The sequence below is a fragment of the Asparagus officinalis genome, chromosome 1 (assembly GCF_001876935.1).
Source record: "Asparagus officinalis chromosome 1, Aspof.V1, whole genome shotgun sequence".
Classification (NCBI taxonomy): domain Eukaryota; kingdom Viridiplantae; phylum Streptophyta; class Magnoliopsida; order Asparagales; family Asparagaceae; genus Asparagus; species Asparagus officinalis.
The window spans coordinates 126,538,116-126,561,516 of NC_033794.1; the positions used below are offsets into that span (position 1 = coordinate 126,538,116).

General features: G+C 38.1%; 2 protein-coding genes across 2 annotated transcripts; both read right to left on the reverse strand.

Moving 5' to 3' along the window:
• On the reverse strand, nucleotides 1,616–7,145 carry LOC109836356 (serine/threonine-protein kinase Nek6). Its single transcript, XM_020404267.1, is given in 13 exon segments — nucleotides 1,616–2,213; nucleotides 2,550–2,602; nucleotides 2,638–2,713; nucleotides 2,799–2,848; nucleotides 2,959–3,040; nucleotides 3,410–3,459; nucleotides 3,574–3,616; nucleotides 3,967–4,047; nucleotides 4,143–4,188; nucleotides 4,262–4,308; nucleotides 4,674–4,739; nucleotides 4,832–4,898; nucleotides 5,678–7,145. Coding segments are annotated over 13 exon segments (1,362 nt in total). The 5' UTR covers nucleotides 5,836–7,145; the 3' UTR covers nucleotides 1,616–1,670.
• On the reverse strand, nucleotides 7,228–17,953 carry LOC109836279 (chaperone protein dnaJ 6-like). The gene is made up of 8 exons (XM_020404168.1): nucleotides 17,703–17,953; nucleotides 16,444–16,542; nucleotides 16,243–16,344; nucleotides 15,485–15,544; nucleotides 15,299–15,405; nucleotides 15,044–15,126; nucleotides 8,178–8,268; nucleotides 7,228–7,653 (listed from the first exon to the last, which is right to left on the reverse strand). The coding sequence occupies exons 1-8, from the start codon at nucleotides 17,799–17,801 to the stop codon at nucleotides 7,449–7,451; spliced, it is 846 nt and encodes a 281-aa protein (XP_020259757.1). The 5' UTR covers nucleotides 17,802–17,953; the 3' UTR covers nucleotides 7,228–7,448.

Below are 23,401 nucleotides of genomic sequence, written 5' to 3' on the forward strand. Positions count from 1 at the left end.
CTCGTTGGCTCGTCGGTTTGTGCCGAGCTATGCTAGGGGACCTATAAGCAATTTTATATGCCTACACGGAGTAGGCCAAATATTGCTTTAAGCACAGCGTTTCACAAACGCACAGCAGGTAATTAAAAAAATTTAAATAACAGCACATCTAAAAATTCCTCTGTTCAATTTCAGATTTAACCTCAATTTCTAACAACTTCCACCATTAAAATTTTTATCCCTGTTTAAAAAAAACTCTACGATCGAGTTTTGTTAAATAAGCCAGTTGGGTTTTGGGTTAAAGGGAAGCAGGTCGAATTCCTCGTCTATGGGGGACACAAGCTTCTGCATCTTCCAAGTTTAGCATCAAAAAGTGGAAGTTTTCCTACTTAGATATTGTTAAGAGTATAAAATTGTTCTTTCAACCCTCACTATGATTTTAGAGTTTCGATGCAGTTATAGGGTTAACATAGTGTCATAGACAACTCGAGTTCAATCCCGTCAGCCATGAATTTAAAGCAAATCTTAAGTAAACTACTGCCACTTTGTGTGTGGATTTCGGCCAGTAAAAAGGGCGCACAACCTGGGGCATATTAGCGTATAAAAACATATCCCGCAGCCCTCGTCACAGCTTCAGGGGTTTGTTGAGGTGGTAGGGTCCTTTGGCAGACATAACTTTTTGTAGTGAGTGGCGTTGAATTCATTTTTCCAAGTAGACGTGAAGAATTACAGGAAACAGGAAGGAACCAGCCAGGCAGACTGGCGGTCGACCACCGCGGTCGACCGCCAACGTGCACGCAGGCCTACTGGGTTTTGGAGATGAAGGCGGTCGACCGCCGCGGTCGACCGTGGATGACTGTAATGGATTTATGCTCTCGGGTTTGTGGTTCGGTCGACCGTCGCGGTCGACCGTCGATGATTTCTGGGCTGGGCTTCGGTTTTTGACCCGATTCGTTTCTAAGTTATATATAACCCTAAACCTCTTTTGTTAGAGTTAAGCAAGGACGAATTTGAGCAGTCTTTGAGAGAGGATTGTTGCATCCAATTTTGGGAGAGTTGTGAGAGATCAAGAACTTTGTTTTAGGGTTTGATCGGTGAGATTTGTAACTCTACTTGTATTCTCTGATTTCTAATAGTAAGAACTCTCTCCCCCTTGCCCCGTGGACGTAGACAACTTGCCGAACCACGTAAATTGTTTGTTCTTGCTGTGGTTGTGTTTGCATATTAGTTGTGGTTTAGTTCGAGTTATTGTACGTGTTGCACAAGAAAAGCTTCCGCCGCGCACAACAAGACGTTTCTAAGAAACAGTTAAACACGAGGAAAATGGTGTCTTGAAGTTGTCATGTTGGTTGAGAAGCAAGCATTTTATCGGTTGATTATAGCGTAATTTTGTGCTCGTTTTTTTCATCTTGAAAGTAACATACACACACAGTCATGCCCCCTTTTTAATTATCCTCTCCAACATTAATATTTCTTATTTACCAAAGTTGCACGAAGTGCAAAAAACAGAGTCTGTATACAATATGTGTATATTTAACATTTTAGTAATGTCTGCCAAATTTCTCTCTCGTGCTGCCATATTCCGATGTATAACTAGACGTTTCTGTGTGGCAAGAGCAATCATAAGGATAAAACGAATAATAATGGCAACCGAGTATTATTGACATGCATTCTCTCAGAATTATTCGGTTTTAACCGTCGTCTTCTTTTACAATCTTAGGCTGCGTTACAAGGCTCTTTGTCAGCCAAATCGCCGTTTCCCTCGACGACACTGCTTCTTCTCCGAATGGCCTTAACACGCCCGCAAGCTCCTCGAGCCTCTCCTGCTGCAGGAGCTTTGCGCACAGCTCAAGAAGTGACTCCAATGCATCAGCTCGTTGCTGGATGACGTTCAGTCCATCCCACTCGGCGGAACGCTCTCCTTGAAGGACAGTCAGTGTGCTCGCCGTCGAAGTTTCTTCCTCAGGTTTATCTCCATTTGGTTTGTGAACGTCAGAGAGTTTTGGCGTGTTTGCGGCGGCTTCGCTTGATTGGTTTTTGTTAGCATTGCCTATCGCTCGTCTGTCTCCCGATGGTTTGGATGTAGATATCCTGGCCTCGTTGCTTCGCTTCTTTGGTCGTTTTTCTTGTGGAGTGGAGTCTGAAGTAGGCTTTATTGGGAGGTAGAATGGAGAAGGATTACAAGATTCAGCAACGTACGGCAGCAAGTAAGGGTCCCTCAGTAGTTCTGCGGCCTGAGATGAGAGGAACAGCTGAAATTATTTTCCGCAGAAGGGTTATATAGTCGCAGATAGATCCTCTGTGGTCCTATTGTCGCAGATAGACTCTGGATTCTCAACTACGTCGTTATGTAATGATCATTGCGCAAGTCGACAGGAAGTGAAATCAGTTTATGAAGCTCATGTGTTTCAGTTTATGAAGCCCAATTTTCAAGTGAAACTAACTGACGGAATTGAGAATCCAGGGGGTCTACCTGCAAAAAATGGAAGCACAAGGGTGTGTATCCGCAATTAACCCTCGGTAGGTTTATGTGGATTTGTTGAGGTAAAATGGATTCTTCGCGTACTTACATTTGGCCTATGATCTGGGTTTTTTCTCAACATACTTTTGATTTAAATGTTTGGGTTTTGAGATATATTGTATGTAAAAGGGAAACTCACAGTGAAGATGAGTAAACTGTCGGGAGCGGAGACACAGAGGATCTATTTACTTTGTTGATCAAACCCGCCATATCCTGCGTAAAGATTGTGAAATTGTGTGGGATGAATTAGGGTGGATTTACACTCGAAACAATATTGTTATCGAAAAAGGAAACTTACTGGAGCTCTGAAGGCTGGGCGATGTGCTAATATCTCAAACATGCAGCAGCCTAAGATTTGCTTGGAAGAAGACAAAGGATTTAGGTCGTTTGAAACTTTGGTCTAAGCATATTGCATAAAGTTTCCTTGAATGAGAGAAAGCATGAAGATTTTGCCTCACCTAGAGACCAAATATCTGATTTGTAACCATAAGGTAGATCTGCAAGAATTTCAGGACACATGTAGTTGGGGGTGCCGACAATCTGTTAATGGTGCAGATCAAAAATCACGTCAAAGGAATCGAAGTAACGGGGATGAGTGCCTAAGAAGTCGGGATTATGTTTCAGAGAGGAAAGCTTGGTTTTGACAAATGAGGTCCTAGTCTCAATCTTTTTTGTTCAGATTTGTATCTTTTGGCATGGAATTTGTTGGCTAGAGTTAAATCTCTCATAACATAGGATTATGTCACGGGCTAAAGATTAGATATTCGGAAAACCCTGTGTTTATCAAGTAACTTGTTTTTATCGGACATTTGTGTATGATCAAGCAGCTGAAGGGACACTGAAACATGCATTTGAGGAATTGAAGTTATTGCACAGTATACATGAGATGTTTTAAGGAGTGGGACATACTGAAGAGGCAAGATCCTCTGCGTTCAGCAAAGTTGCAAGTCCAAAATCACCTGTAAATGATGTTAGAATGAAATACTGCGATAAGCATCTTTGTGTTGATATTATTGTAAATGCTTTCCAAATTTTAAGACATGCTGTAATTTGAGGAGCAGAGAGCATTTTACCTAGTCGAACATCGTTGTCCTTCGTTAGGAATATATTGGAGCACTGAAATAAAAACTCGAATTGAGCATTATAGAAGATAGACACAAGGGATAAATTTTTTTGGGCTAATTGTGGATAGTCCCCTTGTACTATCCCTAAATTGCGAATAGACCCCATGTAGTTCTGTTGTTGTAATATACCCCCTAAGTGAACTTTTTCACTCTTTTACTCATTTTTTGACAACAATAGAACACGAGAAGTCTATCCCCGGTTGGGCGATAGTAGAAGGGATCTATCCGCAATTACCCCCAAAATTTTACGGTGTTTTTGTTGTAAACTCTGGGATTTTCTTCTGACTACTTCAAGTTGTTTGCAATTGAAGTAACTTGAGCACAGAAAGCAATGTGACTCACCTTGAGATCTCTATGAAGCACACGGTTGGAATGCAGGTAATCAATGGCAAGAAGCAATTGAGTAAGCCATTTGCATACCCTCTGTAAACATTTTGTGATTGATATAATGTACAATTTTTTACATTCCAATCCTCTATCGTTGTAGACTTTGCCAAAAAAAATTGTTAGCTGTGTACCTCCTCTGAGAAAAGAGCTCCTCTTGCCTTCTTTATTTTCTCAGCCCTTCATAATTTTGTAGAAGGTTAGAATAATAATGGAGAAAGCCAAACCAATAGGCTTAAGTTTTTCTACTCACATGTCTCCACCTTCACAATAAGCAGTCACAATACATACACAGCTTCCCTGCAAACAAAAAAAAAACTAGAACTTTGACAAGGAGGCCAGCTGCCATTTTTTTTTTCTTCTTCTAAATTTCTGTATATCGTAGAAAGCTAATTGCCATTGTGAAAGTAAGTCATATTCCTAATCAAAGTTGTGCTTCATTAGTAATGACACCTTTGGTACTCTTGAAATGCTTTTCCTGGCCTGATTGTTTGTAGAGTGGATCACTTCGATAAATTTTGACTGAAATGTTTCTTTTTGAGATTGTTTATTGTTTCTTTGTTTTTTTAGCTTATGAATATTGATTAATATCATAATGTACTACCATAGTATAATAATAACTAAACACTTGAAGCATAAAAGGAAAAAATAAAATAAAAGATTACCTTGTCCACCCAGCCCTCCTTGTATTGTACAATGTATGGGTTGTTTAGGCTCGCAATCAAAGCCATCTGTTCAACATAGCAAAGAAATGAGATCCTATAATATTTGTATATCAACTGAATTTACAAATTACTGTACTAGTCATAGGAACTACACTAGCCTCTTGATGGGCTGTCCTTTGGAATTTGTCAGTTTGCTTAGCTAGCCGTATTCTCTTCATCACATATCTGCATGGGGAAAAAAAAAGTTTTCGAACAAGACTAACCCAAATAATTATCACTCTCAGCATGATTGTGCACCATCGATCTAAGGAAAATTTCTTTTTCTTGATGTTTGCAAGCATTGCATTGTTGAAGATGCACTATCTATACTACCAAGGATTTGCCACTTTTTATTAGTGCCGCGACTGCAAGAGGTACAATTGGAGTTCTCTCTTCATTATCTATACCTGTACTATATACATAGTATGTATGTTCGCGCTTTCAAGAGAATGTGGAGTCTTTCTCTGCTACACACCGGCATCATGTTATCTCAAACTTTCTTATTAACACTTTCATTCGATTTCAAATGGGGTTACCTTTCGATTATTTGCATCGTTTAGTTTTTATCACATGATGTCAATGTTTGTGTACAGATACCTGATATTCACGGTGTCGCAAAGAGATCACCTGTTCAATTATATATGTTGGATTTGCAATCAACACATTGTAGATATAGAAAACAAATATATAACTCTGCTTTAAACGTATAGTAAGTGTAAAGAACAGGCTGAGGAATAACAAGTGCCGAACTCCTATAGTACAGGAACTATATATGCAAGTAAGCCTATCAGGAAAAAAAAAGATGAATCTTGCTTACTTCTTCTTCTCGGATCGCAAAGAGATAACATAACCCTGATCAAGTAATAACTAGTAACAAAAAGATCAGAAAGCATAATTGACTTAACCCTGTAGACTACATGAAGTATACACGCGATTGAGCTCGTTGGAAAAGACGAATTGCTTACTTCTTATTCTCAGACTTGTGGAGAACAAGCAGAGCAGACCCGAAAGCTCCTCTGCCGATTTGCTCCAAAACCTCATACTCCTCTTCTCCTGATCTCATGACAACCTTCTCTTCTTCTTCTTCTTCCTCCTCCTCAGATTCACTGACCCTTCTACCCATTTATTGAAACAAAATAACAACAAGAAGCACAGAACTCATTTAATGGTGGTCACACCCTGAATAGATCTGAATCACAAAAGGAGCCTGAAGAAATTAAGTAAACAAGCAAGCACACCACAGCAATTATGAGTTCAGATGAAAAAGATGGTGGCTTGGCGGGTAAGCGAATTTCTTTTTCATTTCTTTTTCTATTCAACTTCAGTTTAAAGTAATTCTTGTTAAATTTAAAAATTAAAAAAAAAAACTTGAAACGTCGGTAATGACACAGGACCCCTTAAAGTATGGGGCGTTTCACGAAATCCCCTGAAGTTCAGAAAAGAATCGATCAAATATTTAGAATGTATCGATATTACAGAACAGTGAGAGCTAAGAAAATATTTTGAAATGTGCCCGATGTGACTTTTTTCAAAGTTTGGGGGGTTTTATGGAATTTGTTTTTGTAGAATTTATACCATTTTTAGAAGAAAAGAAAAAGGTCGGGGCGAAAAAGAGAAAGGCGGCCGTAGCCGTGCTTATAAAGTCTGGCTTGGTTTTGAGTGCACGAGGAGGGAATGATTGTTGGAGTGGGACCGTTTGGTGGAGGGCTGTTGTCCGTTGGATGGGGGCGACTGAGGTTTGGACGGTGGAGATTTAATCAGGTGTTTTGTGGAGGGGTCTGGATGGTTGGATTTCGCTGTTGGATGGTTAATGTTGTGATAGTGGACTTGCGATCCGACGTTCACTCTAAATTTTCTTGGATTAGACGATGAAATGCTTCTAATGGTTATTTGCATGTACGCTTCTCAGGGTATGTAGTCATTTAATATTGCCTTATGTTCTAAACTCTAGTGTACATAAATGCTGTCAAAACAACCGAGACATATACGGGCATAAGTTTTAAAAAGTTTAGGGCATAAGTTTTAAAAAGTTTAGGGTATATAACTGCTGCCAAAAATAAATGGAGGTATATAAGTGCAAAGTAGGGAAAACTATAGGGTATTTAGGTTCAACTAAGCCTCGTCACAGTTCACAAGTTTTACAAGCTCATGTCAGGTTGCTACTACGTTTGCTTTGACCTAATGAGAATAATGTAACCAAAGATCATTGTTGTACAGTCCTTTTGTATGCTGCTCTTGTTAAGAGAACGTTACAGGACTCTGTATGAATGCAAATCAAAGTCACTTGTTTTCATTAAATTGTTTTCTGAATGTTGAAGGAACATTAAGAAACTCCACTTGTGTTCATAAATTTTTCACATATGCATAATCTATACAGACTACAGTGGGGGGAAAAGCATAACAGTAACTATAATTAAAACAAAAAGATTAGATATTTAATAAGAACACATATGCATAACAAAATACAATAAACTGCATACTCATAAAAAAAGCTCCACCGAATTGCAAAGCACCATGAACTGCATGCTTGCCAAGCATTCACTATATTACCAAGTCAAGGAAAACTCAAGAATACCAAGAAACCTGCAAATCTTCACTCTTAAAAAGAGTTTACCGGGAATGATTCCATGAAATAGTATTTTCTTCACATACAATATTTTCATTTGGTTGAACATTAGATATCACTTATCTTACTTAGAGATGACCGCTACAAAGAAGATGAGTTGAGGCGTTTCACTAATGCTTCGACCTTTTAGGTTGCTTATTTTTCCCTTCGATCCTCTCGCGTGCCTTCTGGAACTCTTCCTCTGAGGGCTCGGGGATTGCCTCTCCATTACATTTAGCCACTATCGATGACAGTATGGAGTCAAATTTATCTTTCCTTTCACTCCTGCGTTGAGTGATCACTGCAACTAGGTCTGTCTCTTCTTTCTTCTTCAACCTATAAAGGTTTTTCAAATTATTTAGTTTCTATATAGTTAGGGTTAGTTGCACTTAACTACCCTAAAAATATTCATTGATTTTACCTTGATAGCCTGAAGTTTAAGTATGTTGGGAAACACCCTAAAGTTTTTACCCTATTTTCAACTGTAATATCTTCCGTTGCATCATCATTCAGAATTCTACTCAGAACGCATTATGTGATTACCAAGTTGATAGTTTGGACTCTTTGAAATTAAGGCATAATCTGTTTCTTTACTTTACCAAACACAAAAAACCTAATTCTGACATTAAATTGTAGCAAAAACAACCCTAATCCATTTAGTAATTAGTAATCAGAAATTAATGGTATTAATATCATTTTACTCCACTGCAAGGGTAACTCTTAAAAGCTGTAGGGAGTTTTTTTAGGTAGCTTTAAACTTCAAGGTATCAGAGTTAAAAATCAGTGGAACCAAGGTATTTAAGTATAACTAACCCTATAACTAGTATGGAACCAAAGGAAAGTTGAGGAAGAGAGCTTACTTCGACCGTCTCACTATAGGTTCAGTGGGTGGCTTTGTTTCGGACACTTTCTTCGCCCATTTCTGGTAGGCTTTAGTTGTTTTGAGCTCACCTGTTAACAGTAATTGGTTAGATTTGCTCAGCTAATGCTTTAAGAAACGTAATTTGAACAAAGCTTCTGAAAAGACGTTCCATAAAAAAATTATATCGGTTAATGAAATGAACTGACGAGGATGGGGACTACAGTAAAAATCAGTCTTCAAACTTTGGATTCAGCTCTAGCCATGACAGTCTAGCCATATTTCAGATCCACTGTCAGTCATTATGAAATTGTATAAAAGTAAAGAAAAATAATAATGAAGAAATGGCAAAATGTAACACCAGAATTTTAAAAATACTACATACTAAGTGGCCATGGTTGCTGTTCATCTCCTACGTGGGCCTTACAATCCAAAAATTCGGTATCGGGACCATAATTCAACAGACCTGTAAATGAAGTTTGTTTTGAAATTCCATGGCATGTGTTAAGGCCTCAAGGCAAAGGACACATGCAGTTACATATGCAACTGGTTTAACTTGCTTCAACACAGGCTAAGGTTACTTTGCTACGCATGTCATGACACTTCCCTAAGGTGTGATTTTGTTCGCCTGCGAAGTGTTAAGTTGAGACTATCTTCATTAGCCATGTGTCTGGGCTTGAGTTGGTCTTGACTGTTGAGCCAAGATAGAGATTTGTTAAGATTGTCACACATCCATTCAGTTTAGATGTGACTATGTGAGTTTGGTAAAGGCATGAAATGGAATTTAACATAGGAAAAACAATTAGATGGATATATGGTTAAATGTGATTAGTTACTCAATACAATTGTTCCGTTTGAACCAGTTGGATTAAAATTAGCCTACTCCATCTCCTTTATGGGCCTTTACAACCCAACAAAATAGCTATGAAGCAAGCAAAAGTTCAATATGATATCAAGAGAATATAAGCACCGAAAAAATAACCCAGAAAGTGTCATGCAGCCACCATCTTTGACAAAGATGGAGCTAGCCCTACCAAATTCCCATCACCGAATGCTTTCATCTTGTCACCGAATTCGGTGAATGACAGGGGAGAAAATTTGTGGCCGTAACCTTTGAAAAAGAAAAGTGGGTGGGCCCCACTGCAGATCCCACCACAGGAAATAATATTTTTTATTGGTGCATAGTGTTTTCTTAAACACTATAAATAGGCCCACAAATCTTCAGAAAAAATCATCCCAGAAACAACTCCTCTTATAGAAAAGTAAAAGAGAGAAAAGAGAGGCTTAGAGAAAAGTCTTTGTGAGAGAAGATTGTGAGCAATTTTAAGAGTAAGATTGGATTGTGAGTTTGAGTGTGAAAAACACTTGTAAAATTTCTCCCCTTTAGTGAAAGATCTGCAACAGCCCGTGAACGTAGGCAAGTTTGTGTCGAACCACGTAAATCTTGTGTCCTCTTATTATGCATTTATTCGTTTTCTCGTAAATCTGGTTATAAGAGAATTTGGCGAAGATTCCTAACAACTGGTATCAGAGCTCTGGTTGTGAAATCTATCAAATTTTTTGTAAGATTACTATTCATGTGAATAGTGAATTTCGTGAATAGTAAAATTTTACCGGCGATATCAACTTATCAGTAGAGATGTCTTAATACACGGTGGTTCGCAGAAATTATCAGAAACGATCCAGAGGAAGTCAGATTCGAGTGGGAGCGATGGCTGCGGACGAAGGGAATGTAAAAATTAAGAAGTTCGATGGTGCGGACTTCGGCTATTAGAAGATGCAGATCGAAGATTATCTATACCAGAAGAAACTGTATCAACCTCTCTCAGGAAGTAAGCCAGATGACATGAAAGATGAAGAGTGGGCTCTTCTCGACAGACAAGCCCTTGGAATTATCCGATTGACGCTATCCCGAAATGTTTCTTTCAACATAGCAAAGGAAAAGACCACGACGGGTCTTATGACGACTCTCTGCAGCATGTATGAGAGCCCTCTGCCTCAAACAAAGTTCACTTAATGAGGCGGTTGTTCAATTTGCGAATAATGGAAGACATATCGGTAGCTCAACATCTTAATGAACTCAACATAATCACAACCCAGTTGAGTTCAGTTGGGATTGAATTTGATGAGGAAGTTCAAGCGTTGATCCTTTTGTCTTCCCTACCAGAAAGCTGGAACGCTACAGTCACGATTGTGAGTAGCTCATCGGGAAGCAACAAGTTGAAGTTCAATGACGTTCGTGATCTGGTTCTCAATGAAGAGATCCGCAGATAAAACTTCAACCTCCTCAGCTTTACACATGGAGTCTAGGAGAAGAACTTCAGAAAGAAGTTCAAATCACGACAAATCAAAATCTAGAAGGAGCAAATCGAGATCGGGAAAGAAAGATTTCAAGTGCTGCAATTGTGGCAAGAAGGGCCATTTCAAGAGGGAGTGCCGGACACCGAAGAAAATTACCGACGCACAGGAGTCTGCCAACGTGACTGAAGGAGGTGATGCTATGATTCTAAGCGTCAACAGTCTTGGATTCTTGATTCAGGAGCATCCTTCCATTCCATCCTATGTCGAGAAATCATGGAGAACTATGTCAGCGGTGATTTTGAAAAGGTACATCTAGCAGATGATAAAACCTTGAAGATCATTGGTAAGGGAGACATCCGATTAAAATTACCAAATCAGACCACATAGAAGCTACAAGGAGTGAGACATATTCCTGGCCTTAGAAGAAATTTGATCTCTGTGGGACAGCTTGATGAAGAGGGTTATTGTACAACCTTCTCGGGTCATGAATGGAAGATTACCAAAGGAACACTCGTCATTGCTTGAGGTAAGAAAAATGGTACTCTTTATGCAATCTCTAACTTAGAGAATGTTATTGCAGTAACAAATACAGATGAAAATTCAAATTTATGACACCAAAGGCTTGGCCATATGAGCGAGAAAAGGATGAAGACACTTATGTCAAAAGGAAAGCTGTCGGATCTGAAGAGTGTAGATGTCGGCCTATGTGAAGATTGCATCTTTGACAAACAGAAAAAAGTCAGTTTTGCAAAGATTGACAAGACACCCAAGGCAAAAAAAATTAAAATTGATTCATACCGACGTATGGGGACCATCTCCTGTTTCATCTCTTGCAGGCCCACTGTACTATGTCACCTTCATTGATGATTCTACAAAAAAGGTGTGGGTCTATTTTCTGAAGAAGAAATCAGAAGTCTTTGATACCTTCAGAAAATGGAATGCCATGGTGGAAAATAAAACTGATTTGAAGATAAAACGATTGAGGTCAGACAACGAATGAGAGTACAAAGACAGTAGATTCAAAAAAATTTGCGCAAACAACGGGATCAGGATGGAGAAAATTGTTCTCATGGACACCGCAGCAGAATGGCGTAACGGAGCACATGAACAGAACTTTGAATGAACGTGCCAGAAGCATGAGGATACATGTTAGCTTGCCCAAGTTCCTATGGGTTGAAGCTATCAATACCGCAACCTACCTAATCAACTGCGGTCCCTCAGTTCCCTTGGACGATGGAATACCGGAAGAAGCTTGGAGCAGAAAAGAGGTAAATCTTTCGTATTTAAGAATTTTTGGTTGTATCTCTTATGTACACATAGATTCTGCTGAAAGAAGTAAACTTGATGCCAAATCTAACAAATGTGTTTTTGTTGGTTATGGTGGTGATGAGTTCGGTTACCGGTTTTGAGATTATGAAAATCGGAAGATCATCAGAAGCAGAGATGTCATATTCAATGAGAATGTGATGTACAAAGACAGATCAATTGCAGAATCAAGTAGCTCTTAGGGTTGAGCATGGTTCGGTCCAAACAGAAAAAACTGACCGAACCGACCCGAACCGACCCGAAAAAATTGATTTTATGAGTAGGGCGGTTTGAGTCGGTTTGAAAACTTTTCAACCCGAACCGACCCGAACTGACCGAATATAGTGTAATACTACCCATTCTGATCTCAAACCCTACCTGACCCGTCCCTAAAGAGTCAAAGACTCAAACTCTAAACTCATTTTCTGGATCATTAAGGGTTGAAAACAATATCATTATATCAGTGTTTAATGCTTCATAATCTCCTACTTTGTTGATATTTTTTTTCTTTAACACAATTTGTTATTTGATAAGAAGTTTGATGAAGTTAGAACCGAACAAACCGAACCGAACCGCACCGAACCAACTTGCAACAGTTCAGTTCGATTTTGAATTATAGGTGTTTCGGTTCGGTTGTTTAAATTTTACTAAAAACCGAACCGAACCGATCGTTGCACACCCCTAGTAGCTCTAGTACAAAAGTTGAAACAAAGGAATTTGCTGAATTTAAGGAGATTTCTGAAAATGATGTTCAGACTAGTCCTGAAGTAGTTCAAGAAGAACCAAGCACGTCAGAAGTGAGACGCTCCTCTAGAATTCCTAAACCAACCCAGCATTATTCGCCTTCTTTGCACTACTTGTTGCAGACTGACAGTTGTGAACCAAAATGTTATGATGAAGCAATGAAGGTGGAGGATTCGATCAAGTGGGAGTCTGCTATGCAAGATGAGATGGACTCGCTTATATCAAATCAGACGTGGGACATAGCTGAATTACCACCAGGTAAGAAAGCTCTTCATAACAAGTGGATTTACAGGATCAAAGAAGAGCACGATGGGAACAAACGCTACAATGCAAGATTAATTGTCAAAGGATTTCAGCAAAATGAAGGTATTGACTACAATAAAATTTTCTCTCCGATCGTGAAACTGACTACAATCAAACTGATGTTAAAAATTATAGTTGCTGAGAATTTACATCTTGAGCAATTAGATGTAAAAACAGCTTTCCTTCATGGTGATTTGGAGGAGAAGATCTATATGAAGCAACCAGAAGACTTCACAAAGACAGGCAAGAAAAATCTAGTATGCAGGTTAAAAAAGAGCTTGTATGGATTAAAACAAGCTCCCAGACAGTGGTACAAGAAATTTGACAGATTTATGGACAACAACGATTTCACTAGATGCCAAGCAGATCATCGTTGCTATCTCAAGAAGTTTGACAATAACTTCATTATTTTATTATTATACGTTGATGACATGCTCGTTACAGGTTCAGATCTGCAAGAGATTACAAATTTGAAGCAAAAATTATCAAAGCAGTTCATAATGAAAGATTTTGGTGCTCCAAAGCAGATTCTTAGAGTGAGGATCAAGAGAGAGACGAAATATAGGGCTTTGATGTTATCACAGGCTGAGTACATCAACAAAGTACTCTCCGGGTTCAACATGCAAGATGCGAAACCAGTGGGTACACCTTTAGGTGTTCATTTCAGACTTTCCAAAGAACAGTCACCGAAGACAGAGGAAAAGCGTGCACACATGGCGAAGGTCCCGTACACCTCAGGTATTGGAAGTCTGATGTATGCAATGGTTTGTACAAGACCAGATATTACTCAAGTAGTGGGAGCTGTTAGCAGGTACATGAATAATTCAGGCAAGATACACTGGGAAGCAGTCAAATGGATCCTCAGATATCTACAGGGACCACAGGTAAAACACTTTGTTTCAAAGGTAGAGATATAATACTAACAGGTTATGTGGATGTTGATTTAGCAGGAAATGTTGATATCAGAAAAAACACTACAAGATGTCTATACTCGAGAAGGTACAGCAGTGAGTTGGGTTTCTCAACTGCAAAGGATAGTTGCTCTCCATAACTGAAGCAGAATATGTCGCTGTTACAGAAGTCAGCAAGGAAATGGTTTGGCTTCAAAGTTTCTTGGATGAGTTAGGCAAGAAACAAGAAGACAATGTCTTATATTGCGACAGTCAAATTGCTATTCATCTAGCGAAGAATCCATCTTTTCATTCCAGAACAAAACACATACAGATGCGGTATCATTTTATCCGGTCACTTCTGAAAGATGGAGTTTTGAAACTTAAAATGATCAGTGGAGCTCAAAATCCGACAGACATGCTGACAAAGACGGTGACTACTGACAAATTGAAGCTGTATTCAGCTTCAGTTGGCCTGCAATAATATCAAGACCGAGGAAGAGCTACTGCATAGATCAAGATATGAAGACAGATTAAAATCAGTCTTCAAATGGGAGATTGTCATGCAGCCACCTTTGACAAAGATGGAGCTGGCCCCACCAAATTCCCATCACCGAATGTTTTCATCTTGTCACCAAATTTGGTGAATGACAGGGAAGAAAATTTGTGGCCGTAACCTTTGAAAAAGAAAAGTGGGCGGGCCCTACTGCAGGTCCCACCACAGGAAATAATATTTTTTATTGGTGCATAGTGTTTTCTTAAACACTATAAATAGGCCCACAAATCTTCAGAAAAAATCATCTCATAAACAACTCCTCTTATAGAAGAGTAAGAGAGAAAAAAAAAAGCTTAGAGAAAAGTCTTTGTGAGAGAAAATTGTGAGCAATTTTAAGAGTGAGATTGGGTTGTGAGTTTGAGTGTGAAAAACACTTGTAAAATTTCTCCCCTTTAGTGAAAGATCCGCAGTAGTCCGTAGACGTAGGCAAGTTTGTACCGAACCACGTTAATCTTGTGTCCTCTTATTGTGCATTTATTCACTTTCTCGTAAATCTGATTATAAGGGAATTTGGTGAAGATTCCTATCATAAAGTGCATACAGTAATTTTTCAGTAAATGCAGAATTACAGGTGTTAGAAAGCAAAGTTTTCAGGCATTGACCTAAAGATTAGAGAAGCAATTCTTGAGATTAACAAGAATAATATTCAAATGATGACAAGATATCTCAAGTACAAGAGAAACTTCTAGGAAAATTAGGACAAAGAATCACTATGTATAAATCTAGACGAAGAAATAAAAGCATAAGATAATAACCAACAAGTCGCACCGTCAGCTATTGCTTCATCAATTATATCCTTGAAACGATGTGAATCAAGCTTTGGCTCAGAACAAAGCATTGAACAGAAAAGCCTGTAGCAAAAAAGAAATGTCAAAGAAGCTTACGGTACCTTCTATATGTACAATTAGGCATACATATTGCAAAAATCAGTCCAATAAAGCAGACTGGTTAAGGCAATGAAAGGAAATGGATACTTGGCAGATTTAGGTGAGGATAAGTGCCTTTCATGCAAAATTTAATCACCTGTTCATGTTGCCTTTAAATTCAGTATACAGGTTCTTCAGATCTTTCTTCTCTGAATCTGATCCTCTGTAGTTAGCTTCGAATTCCTCAATATCAGCTTCCGTCACCTACAGCAAAGGAAATTAAAATAAGCGCTGCCATTCTGTGTTAATTTGATACAAGAAAAGTAAAGAAAATGCAAATTACCTTTTTATACATTGTCCTGAAGAACTCTTGCAAATTTTCAGCAGCTTCACCAGATAGGGCCTGATAGGCAAGAAAATAACAATTAGGGAAGCTGTTGTGGCATAAATCATATAAGTGATTGAAAATGGTTAAACCAAGGTATAACATCAGCATTGCTATGGGCTTTCAAATATAGAATGGAAGATGGCTAAACAAAGGTTTAATCTCAGTATCGGGGTAGGCTTAACGGCCCTTTTCAACATCAACATTGGGAATTATGGTTCTTTTGAATCTCAAAGAATATTAGATTGTCAATATCAGCAGTGTAAAAAAACCTAAATTTACTACGAAGGCAATAAAAAATTCTCACATATTTTGAATAACTGATGGACTTCAAAGTTTTCAGTATGTGGAAACAAAAGGGTGGACATTTATCAAATGTTCACGAGTGCATCCTCCCTGACTCCTATTTCTAAGAGATGGATTTGTGGGAAACGTTTGTATGAAGGTTTGTATGAAGGTGTGCTGGCCAAATTTCAGGCAGAAACCCTCTGAAGCTCTTTGAAAGAACAATTGCTGGTGTTTCACATGAATTGCCCCCAACCAAGAAAATAGTGAATTTCAGATAGGTTCAGCCAATGCTTAATTTGATATGGCAATATGTATCAGTATCAACTGGTTTTCTAGAACTCTATGTAACTTTCAATTGCCAGTAAAAGATTGTCGTAGTCTGAATATAAAAAGTACACTGGTTGGTACAGAATCTTTCTCATACTCACCTCATCATCAACACAACCAGTCTGATCATAAATTGCCCTTTTCTCCTCATCTCCAAGAATTGAAATCACCTTCTGCAGCAGCTGAAATTTCTCCTTGGCTTCCTGGCATATAAAGAAACAAATGAAGTTAAAAGAATAGTCCATATGGCTAGGTCACTTATAGCAGAAGAAATGACCAATACAAAATAAATCAGTAAGCACCTCATCACCAGGATTCTTATCTGGATGAAGCCGCAAGGCCAACTTGTAATATGCCTTATTAATTTCCTGTTGGGTTGCTGTTCTCTCCACACCAAGGATCTAGAAAGGAATTGCAAGTGGAAACGGACTTTAATTACAGGACCAAGCAAAAATGGCTATCCTAATAACTTGATAACTTTGTTAGAGTAAACTATAAAAAAGAGTGCCTCCAATCTATACTACAGGGAAATTACAGGATATCAAAAACAAAAAAATAACTGGAACAAATGAACGTTGCCCAATCTTACTACATGGTAAGAACCTATGCAATTACAGAATTAATAATTGCAATAAAGTTTTAAGACTAGTCACCGAGGCATTCAGATGTCTCGTCCAGGAATACTATCAAAATCCTGTCAACAATATGTCCCTCATGCCATGTAGAGCAAAATGCTTGACTGAACATACCAATATCAAAATCAGAACCTTTTTTTGGGGTTATTCATTCTAAGTCAAATAGCGTAGTGTTATCCATTTTTAGCATCAAAATACTAATTTAGTTCAAAAATAATTTATCTTGATCTTTGCGGAAGTATGAAGCCCCAGATTGTCTATTTCATCAACCCCTCCCCGCTTTATACAATGATAGCTAAAGAATAGTGAAAGCTAAATTTAAAGTAAACTTATGGTCGTCATTTAAGTAGCTTGCACCTGCTTAGGAGCCGCCCAAACCGATTTTTAAAACAAAGATTGGTTTTGATGCTAAAACATGTCATGTATAATTCATAGTCGGTGAGATTTGACTCGAGTTGATCTTATAATGTTAAAAAGTCTCTTTCACTACACCAAAACTCCAGAGTTATGGCCCGAGTTCAGGGTTACAAATCTAACTCTAACACCTATAAGATCCGCATGCCATAAACGTCGTCGATGTTTTGGGACTTCTGATCTTTCTTTCCATTTCCACAGTATAGGGTATATGCGTTTGGATACTCTATATCTGATATCCTCTATTTGCCCCAGTTATTAACCCTTAAAAAAGGAGATTTTTGTTGTAATACATATGGAAAACATCAATTTTATAAAGGATTTATTTCAATTCTTTCGCAACCAAATCTTGATTCCCCAGTTCAGCTACTGATTCAAAGAAATCGCAACTCTAATTCTCCCCCCAAACCTAACAAAATCAAACAAAACAAAACAAATTCCACCCAAATCACAAACAATCAGCCGATCTGAAGAATTTCTCGAGGCTATAAACAGAGATCGATCCCGATTACCTCATACAAGCTCTTCTCCTTCTCGATCGGCTCCCCGCTGCTTCCAATTTTGGGATCCTCCTCATCTTTAGGAACCCTAGTTTTCCCATTTCTCCCCATTTTCTCTTTTTTTATGTTTACCTGAAGGTGAAGAAGAGAATGGAGTAGAGAAGCGAAGAGAACTGGATTTGAGTGATGGAGGTAAATAGGGTTTTGTTATCGGAGACTGTGGAAATTTTCCCGCCCTTTTTCTTTGAGCGCCCGCCCTCTCTCTGGAGAAAAAAATAAAATCCAAGCGCTCTCGCTCCTTTTGGGGGAAATTGCGAATCATTGCGAATGGCTCGTGTGAGTAATGGGCCTGGGCCGAACCAGCGTAGAAGGCTGTTGTCTACGAAAAAAAAAGTAGGATGTCTATTTAAAATGGCATACGTATAGGTTGTATTATTTTCGTATATTCTAAAATTGTTGTCTTCCTCCCTCTCTTAACATAGTTTTTCCTCTCTTTGCATCCTGTGTATCCTTTCTCAATTGTTGTTTTGTGGAAATTTTGCTTCGTTATGAATAAAGCTCGACGTTGTGTTTGGCAACCACTTAAAATTAAGTCAACACTAACTGTACTCTGGTTCTGAATTGTTTTTGTTTGGCAATGAAAATGGCTAGTATTGACTCAAGTTATAAAAGATAATAAAAAAACCTAAAACTAGTTCTTTGTTAGATCGATACCTTCTTGGTTTAATTCTGAATCACTACAAAAAAAAGGAGAAATAGGGGCAATTTTTTTCGTCACTTTTAATTCAATTAGAGGCAAATAAATGGAATATCTGCTCTAATTACATGATGGGCAATCTCGACTATGCACTAAATTGGGTTTGCTGAATCAGTTATTAGGCATTATTCCAAAATACGCAATACGAATCCCAGCTCAGCCAGTTTATGTGAAAACTATTAGAGGCAGAATATATCAGCCTCATTTAACTTTCTAGAATGCAGATATAATGCTCAAAATATTTGAATTATGAAATGTATTTAAGTTAAGGTACAATATTATAGCTGTTAATACTTTATTAGATCAAATAGTAACTGCCCAAATAGTTTTGACATTAAATAATGTAATATATAAGATAAAACACATATATCGCCTTCTACATAAGCTTAAATTCTGATATTAATCATTTTTAAATTTATATAATCTCAAAAATAATTTTTTTAATTCATTAATTAAATGGAATTTGATTATAAGAAGTCAATCATTTGATTACATAAAGTACAAACATACTTAAAAACCTGTGACAAATAGTGGCATAACGAATAATTAAATTATAAACAAAGTTGCCTTCAAACATGAATATGTTATGTAATTATCCGTCATTCCTATCATTGGTCGCAACACTCTGCTGCAAAAATGAATCATTGAGCAGCTGTAATCTCAAGGAGGGGGCACGGGTTGACAAAGCGTGGCTGTTGGATGGGGGAGTAGAAGGAAGATGAGTATAGGATCGGTGGAAAGTGCTATATGGATATGGTTGTCGATGTCGGAGTGTGCTGGGAAGTGATTGTTCTTGGAAGAGATGCGGACGATGTGCTGTTATATGGGTGGATTGTTTCGGATAGTTGAAGTGTTGTTGTATGGACCGCTGCAGCTGGGAGTTAGATCTGTTGTTGGAAAGATTGTTGATCGCGGAGTCTTCGCTGAAGTGATCATGCCTGTTTCAACTCCACTCTTTTTGCGCTTTCTACTTTTCCTCAATGATTCTGAATATTGAGATGGCATAATTATTTTTGCTCGCCCAGCTAGTGATCGACAGTGAGAAGATGTTGGCTCGAGTTGTGCAACCGGGGCAATGGGAATCATCTTCTTGGCGTCAACCTTCATAACACGAATCTACACCGAGTCTCTAAACCCCTTGCTCTACATAAGTGTTGCCTTAGTTCTGATGTTTCTCGCATGGGTTCAACCAAACGTTTTTCCCGTGAGATTGTAACGCTCGAAAAAGTATTCACTCAAAGCCATAATGCGAAACAATTTAAAGTAAACAATGTTTTTTACACGTATCACTTGTTAAAATACACATGATTTAACAAGTTTTACTCACCGTAATCCTCTGATGCATCATTATCCATTTGTTCTTCATTCTGCGTTTGTGTCACTATATAAATCTCAATGGGACGGGTTTGCGTGTTGACCATGTTTTTCTCTTATTTGTAAAACACTAAAAGAATCTAAATTTATTTAAAGAAAGACTATCAAAATAAGGCTAATTGTTGTAAATAGCTTTACTCCCATTTATGAGAATAATCTGTTCATGGCTGAAATCTTCTCGCTCAAGATGTGGATTGCAAGTGCACCATGGAATGAAGCTGAATTTTTGTCCATGTTTTCTTTATGTTCTCATCGTTTGTGACCAAAAAGGCGAGCTATTCTGTTTTCCCCTTTCTAAAAAACAAATAGGTGAAGTTGTTATATTTTACAATTAGATTTTGCAGTAACTGTTGGTAGGGAGCCCAAGTTCAATCATGGCAATACTGTGAATTTACATGATTGGAGATTTAGCGCATGAACGCAGAGTTATGCTCTCTGCAGTAATGGTAAGGATATGGATTCGAGCTGCAACGAATTTAGAACTGTTAGGTCCTCAGGAAAGCTATTCATAACTTTGGCATATGTACAGTAATAGAAATATACAGTCTTCTACCTATGAGACTCAAATTATATATAACCTGTAATCTACAGGCCTCCTCGGTTTGAAGAGAAGTGAACCTTCATATTTGATTGATGATCAGCCAGCTATTGTGTTGTAGAATGTAAATGCATAAAATTTTCAAAATAGGACTTCAGCAGTATTTCTATTTAGTGGTGTAACCGATATAATCTTGAAACATCTCTACATGGTGAAGGGCCATTCTTATATGGCATTTATGACTCGGCTCGCCAAGTTGTCGCCAGCAACTCAGTCGCTGTTAAGATACTTTACCCTATATTTTGGGGCATAATGATGATCTCAGTAGATCACTTGCCACGTAATCGTTTGTATGGCATGATATTTCAACGTTAACATGTATGCATTAGGCAGTGCTACATTTTGAACCTTCGTAAGTCTTTACTTCATTTGTGGCTTATTTCACGGATTGATACTCTTGTTGTTACACCATCAAGGGACTTCTCTTAAAAAAGTGTTGTTATAATAATGTGCAGGCATGTTTGAGTTGATAGATAATGTTGTATAGTAAATCTAACTAATTGAGTTAGGGGACAGAATTACAGATACCCTAAATATGTGAATGTTCACTAGTAATGGGCGCTATGAAGTCAGTGTTACATAGTTATTCACTACACACATATGCACGCACGACCCACACGCTACACATTCGCATGCGCGCCATAATCGGTATCCTCGGGATTATATGTCAATCCACATCATGATTTTAGTTGGTATTATAATTAAACTCTATGTCCTCTTATTTCCAAAAGACCTATGATGGAGGTCAGAAAAAGTTTCTTGGTTCTTAATTTATCGCACCCTTACTTGTTCCGTTCCAGACTTGAATAAAGGCCCTAATTGTGTGTAAGTTAATCAACTCTATTTACATTGAAATAATGCATGGGAACTGTCAAATGTACAATAAGTCAAAATGATGTATTATTGAGATACTGATTCCATGCTCACCAACACAAAAAAAATCATGACAAATTGTAGAAGACAACATCACGCTAAAGAACTATAAAGTTTGTGTTTATTACATTAACGCCATGTGTGCGCGAAGCTCTTTGTGCCACCAGTCGTGATCATTTTTTGCCCTCTTCGCGCTTCAATATTGTTCTCACATCCTGATGCGCAAGACATGAATAGAAATTAGCTGAATTTGAAATAGTTTTCTATGGATGATAGTACTTTCTTATTTTTTTGGATAGTGTCCCACATAGTTAACGCCTTGGCCGATTGTCGCGATCTACACGATCACTCACACAAGCCATGTTCTGGCAAAACCAACTAGGGAGTCGATACATTGCTTTTAAACTTGCCTTACGTTCCTTGCACGCTATCAGACATCTTGCACATTACAATCGGATTTTAGGAAATATGGGAACATCTTCAGGTCGCAATTTTTGTATCGACGTCAGTAAAGTGTTATACCATTTACAGTGTTTAATGTATGTTCATACATAATTATAGCTGAAAGTGTTCAAACATCATACAATATTTGTTTTCCGACCATGATCAATGTAGTGATCATATGAATATCGCATCTATAGGCTTTGAGGGAAAAACCTTTTGATTTTTTGCTTTAAGGCCAGTATGTAGACGTTTGGGGCATCCTGGGTCACGCCATCCCTCTGTGAATGCATAGACTCCTTGCAGATTTTCCCCACTTTGTGTCTAAAGCCTCTTTCTGTTGCGTTTGTGGGCATACAGTATACAGTTAATAATCATTAATGATAATAAATATTAAAACAGGGTTTTGGGGTCGATATGTTGAGCATGTTAGCAAATTCTTCGATTCGAGGCATCGACTCTTCACCTCAAGCACTTGTATCGTGAATGTGGTTTGATGTATATAACTGCTGAATTCGTAGTGTACGTATATCTGGCACCATGACGGCTTTTACATTTTTCCATTTCTGCGCAGTAGCACAGCAAAGAGCTGTTAACAGCAGCAGCAGCCAGCTCTTTGAGCTGCTGGTGCACAACAGCCTTTGAGGAATGCTGCTGGCAGCGTGCAGAAGCAGCTCAAAGAGCTCTGCAGCTGCAGACAGCAGCTAGAGAGAGCTGTGGCTGCAGGCACAGCTCTCGAGAGCTGGTTGACAGCACTCAAAGACAATGCCGACAATACAGTATGATGTTCAATGCCATGTTATATCCATTTATTGCATTCTGATTTACGTAAATATTTTGTTTGTAGATGGTTATGGGCGGATTGGCTCGTTTGGTGGCAACATATCCCGAGAAAGGTAAAAGATTGACAAGTTTAAGATTTGATTAATAAACTAGATATGAAGATAAAAAATATAGAACTAAAGGCTGATCAAAAATGAAAATTAGAAAACACTACCATATATCATCCATGTGCCATCAAATCCCTGTACTCTCCTTCTATTTGGTTCTTCGTTGAAGCAGAAATACTCAACTCTAAGCTCATCTAATAAAAAAACACAAAGTATGGCATCAAATTCAATCTAACTTCACAGTTTTTCAGTATTTATTAACTAAAACACTTCAAAAAAAGCATGAGCAGTAAGTCAATGAGTAAAATAAACAAGTGCAATTTCAAAGAATCATTCTACTAATAATACAACACAAAATCTACAAAATTTCTCACTGGGTCCTCACTTTCTGACTTCGTTTTCCTCATATCACTCAAAGCTCTTCTCATTACACACAGAATTACATGGGTAGTCCGGTAACCTGGATTGTTACAAAAGAAGGTTCCACGATATCAGCTTCTAGATGTAATTTCTCATCTGTCTAGTGCCGTATCAGATTGGTATGGATAATAATATGAATTATGGGTGGACCTCTGCTGATCCATCATCCGTCCATGAAATCAAAGAATCCTCGGGCATTAAAAAATTTAACAGAATCAATCCATGTCTTTTGGATCACACAACATAACATTGTAAGGTTGTGAGCTGTTATATGTATGTTGTTCGTGTGGCAAGTGTTTAATTCCTAAGGGTGATAATTATAAGCTTTTCCAGAGTTGCTGACCCATCAAATCAATAA

What these genes read in the sequence shown, in the direction of transcription:
- LOC109836279 (XM_020404168.1), bottom strand. Translation starts at nt 17,801, where the DNA reads ATGGGGAGAAATGGGAAAACTAGGGTTCCTAAAGATGAGGAGGATCCC. An exon ending in AGGAGAAGAGCTTGTATGAG is followed by an intron (nt 16,543 to 17,702) that starts GTAATCGGGATC and finishes ATTCCTTTCTAG; the next exon opens with ATCCTTGGTGTGGAGAGAAC. An exon ending in TTTAAAGGCAACATGAACAG is followed by an intron (nt 15,127 to 15,298) that starts GTGATTAAATTT and finishes TTTTTGCTACAG; the next exon opens with GCTTTTCTGTTCAATGCTTT.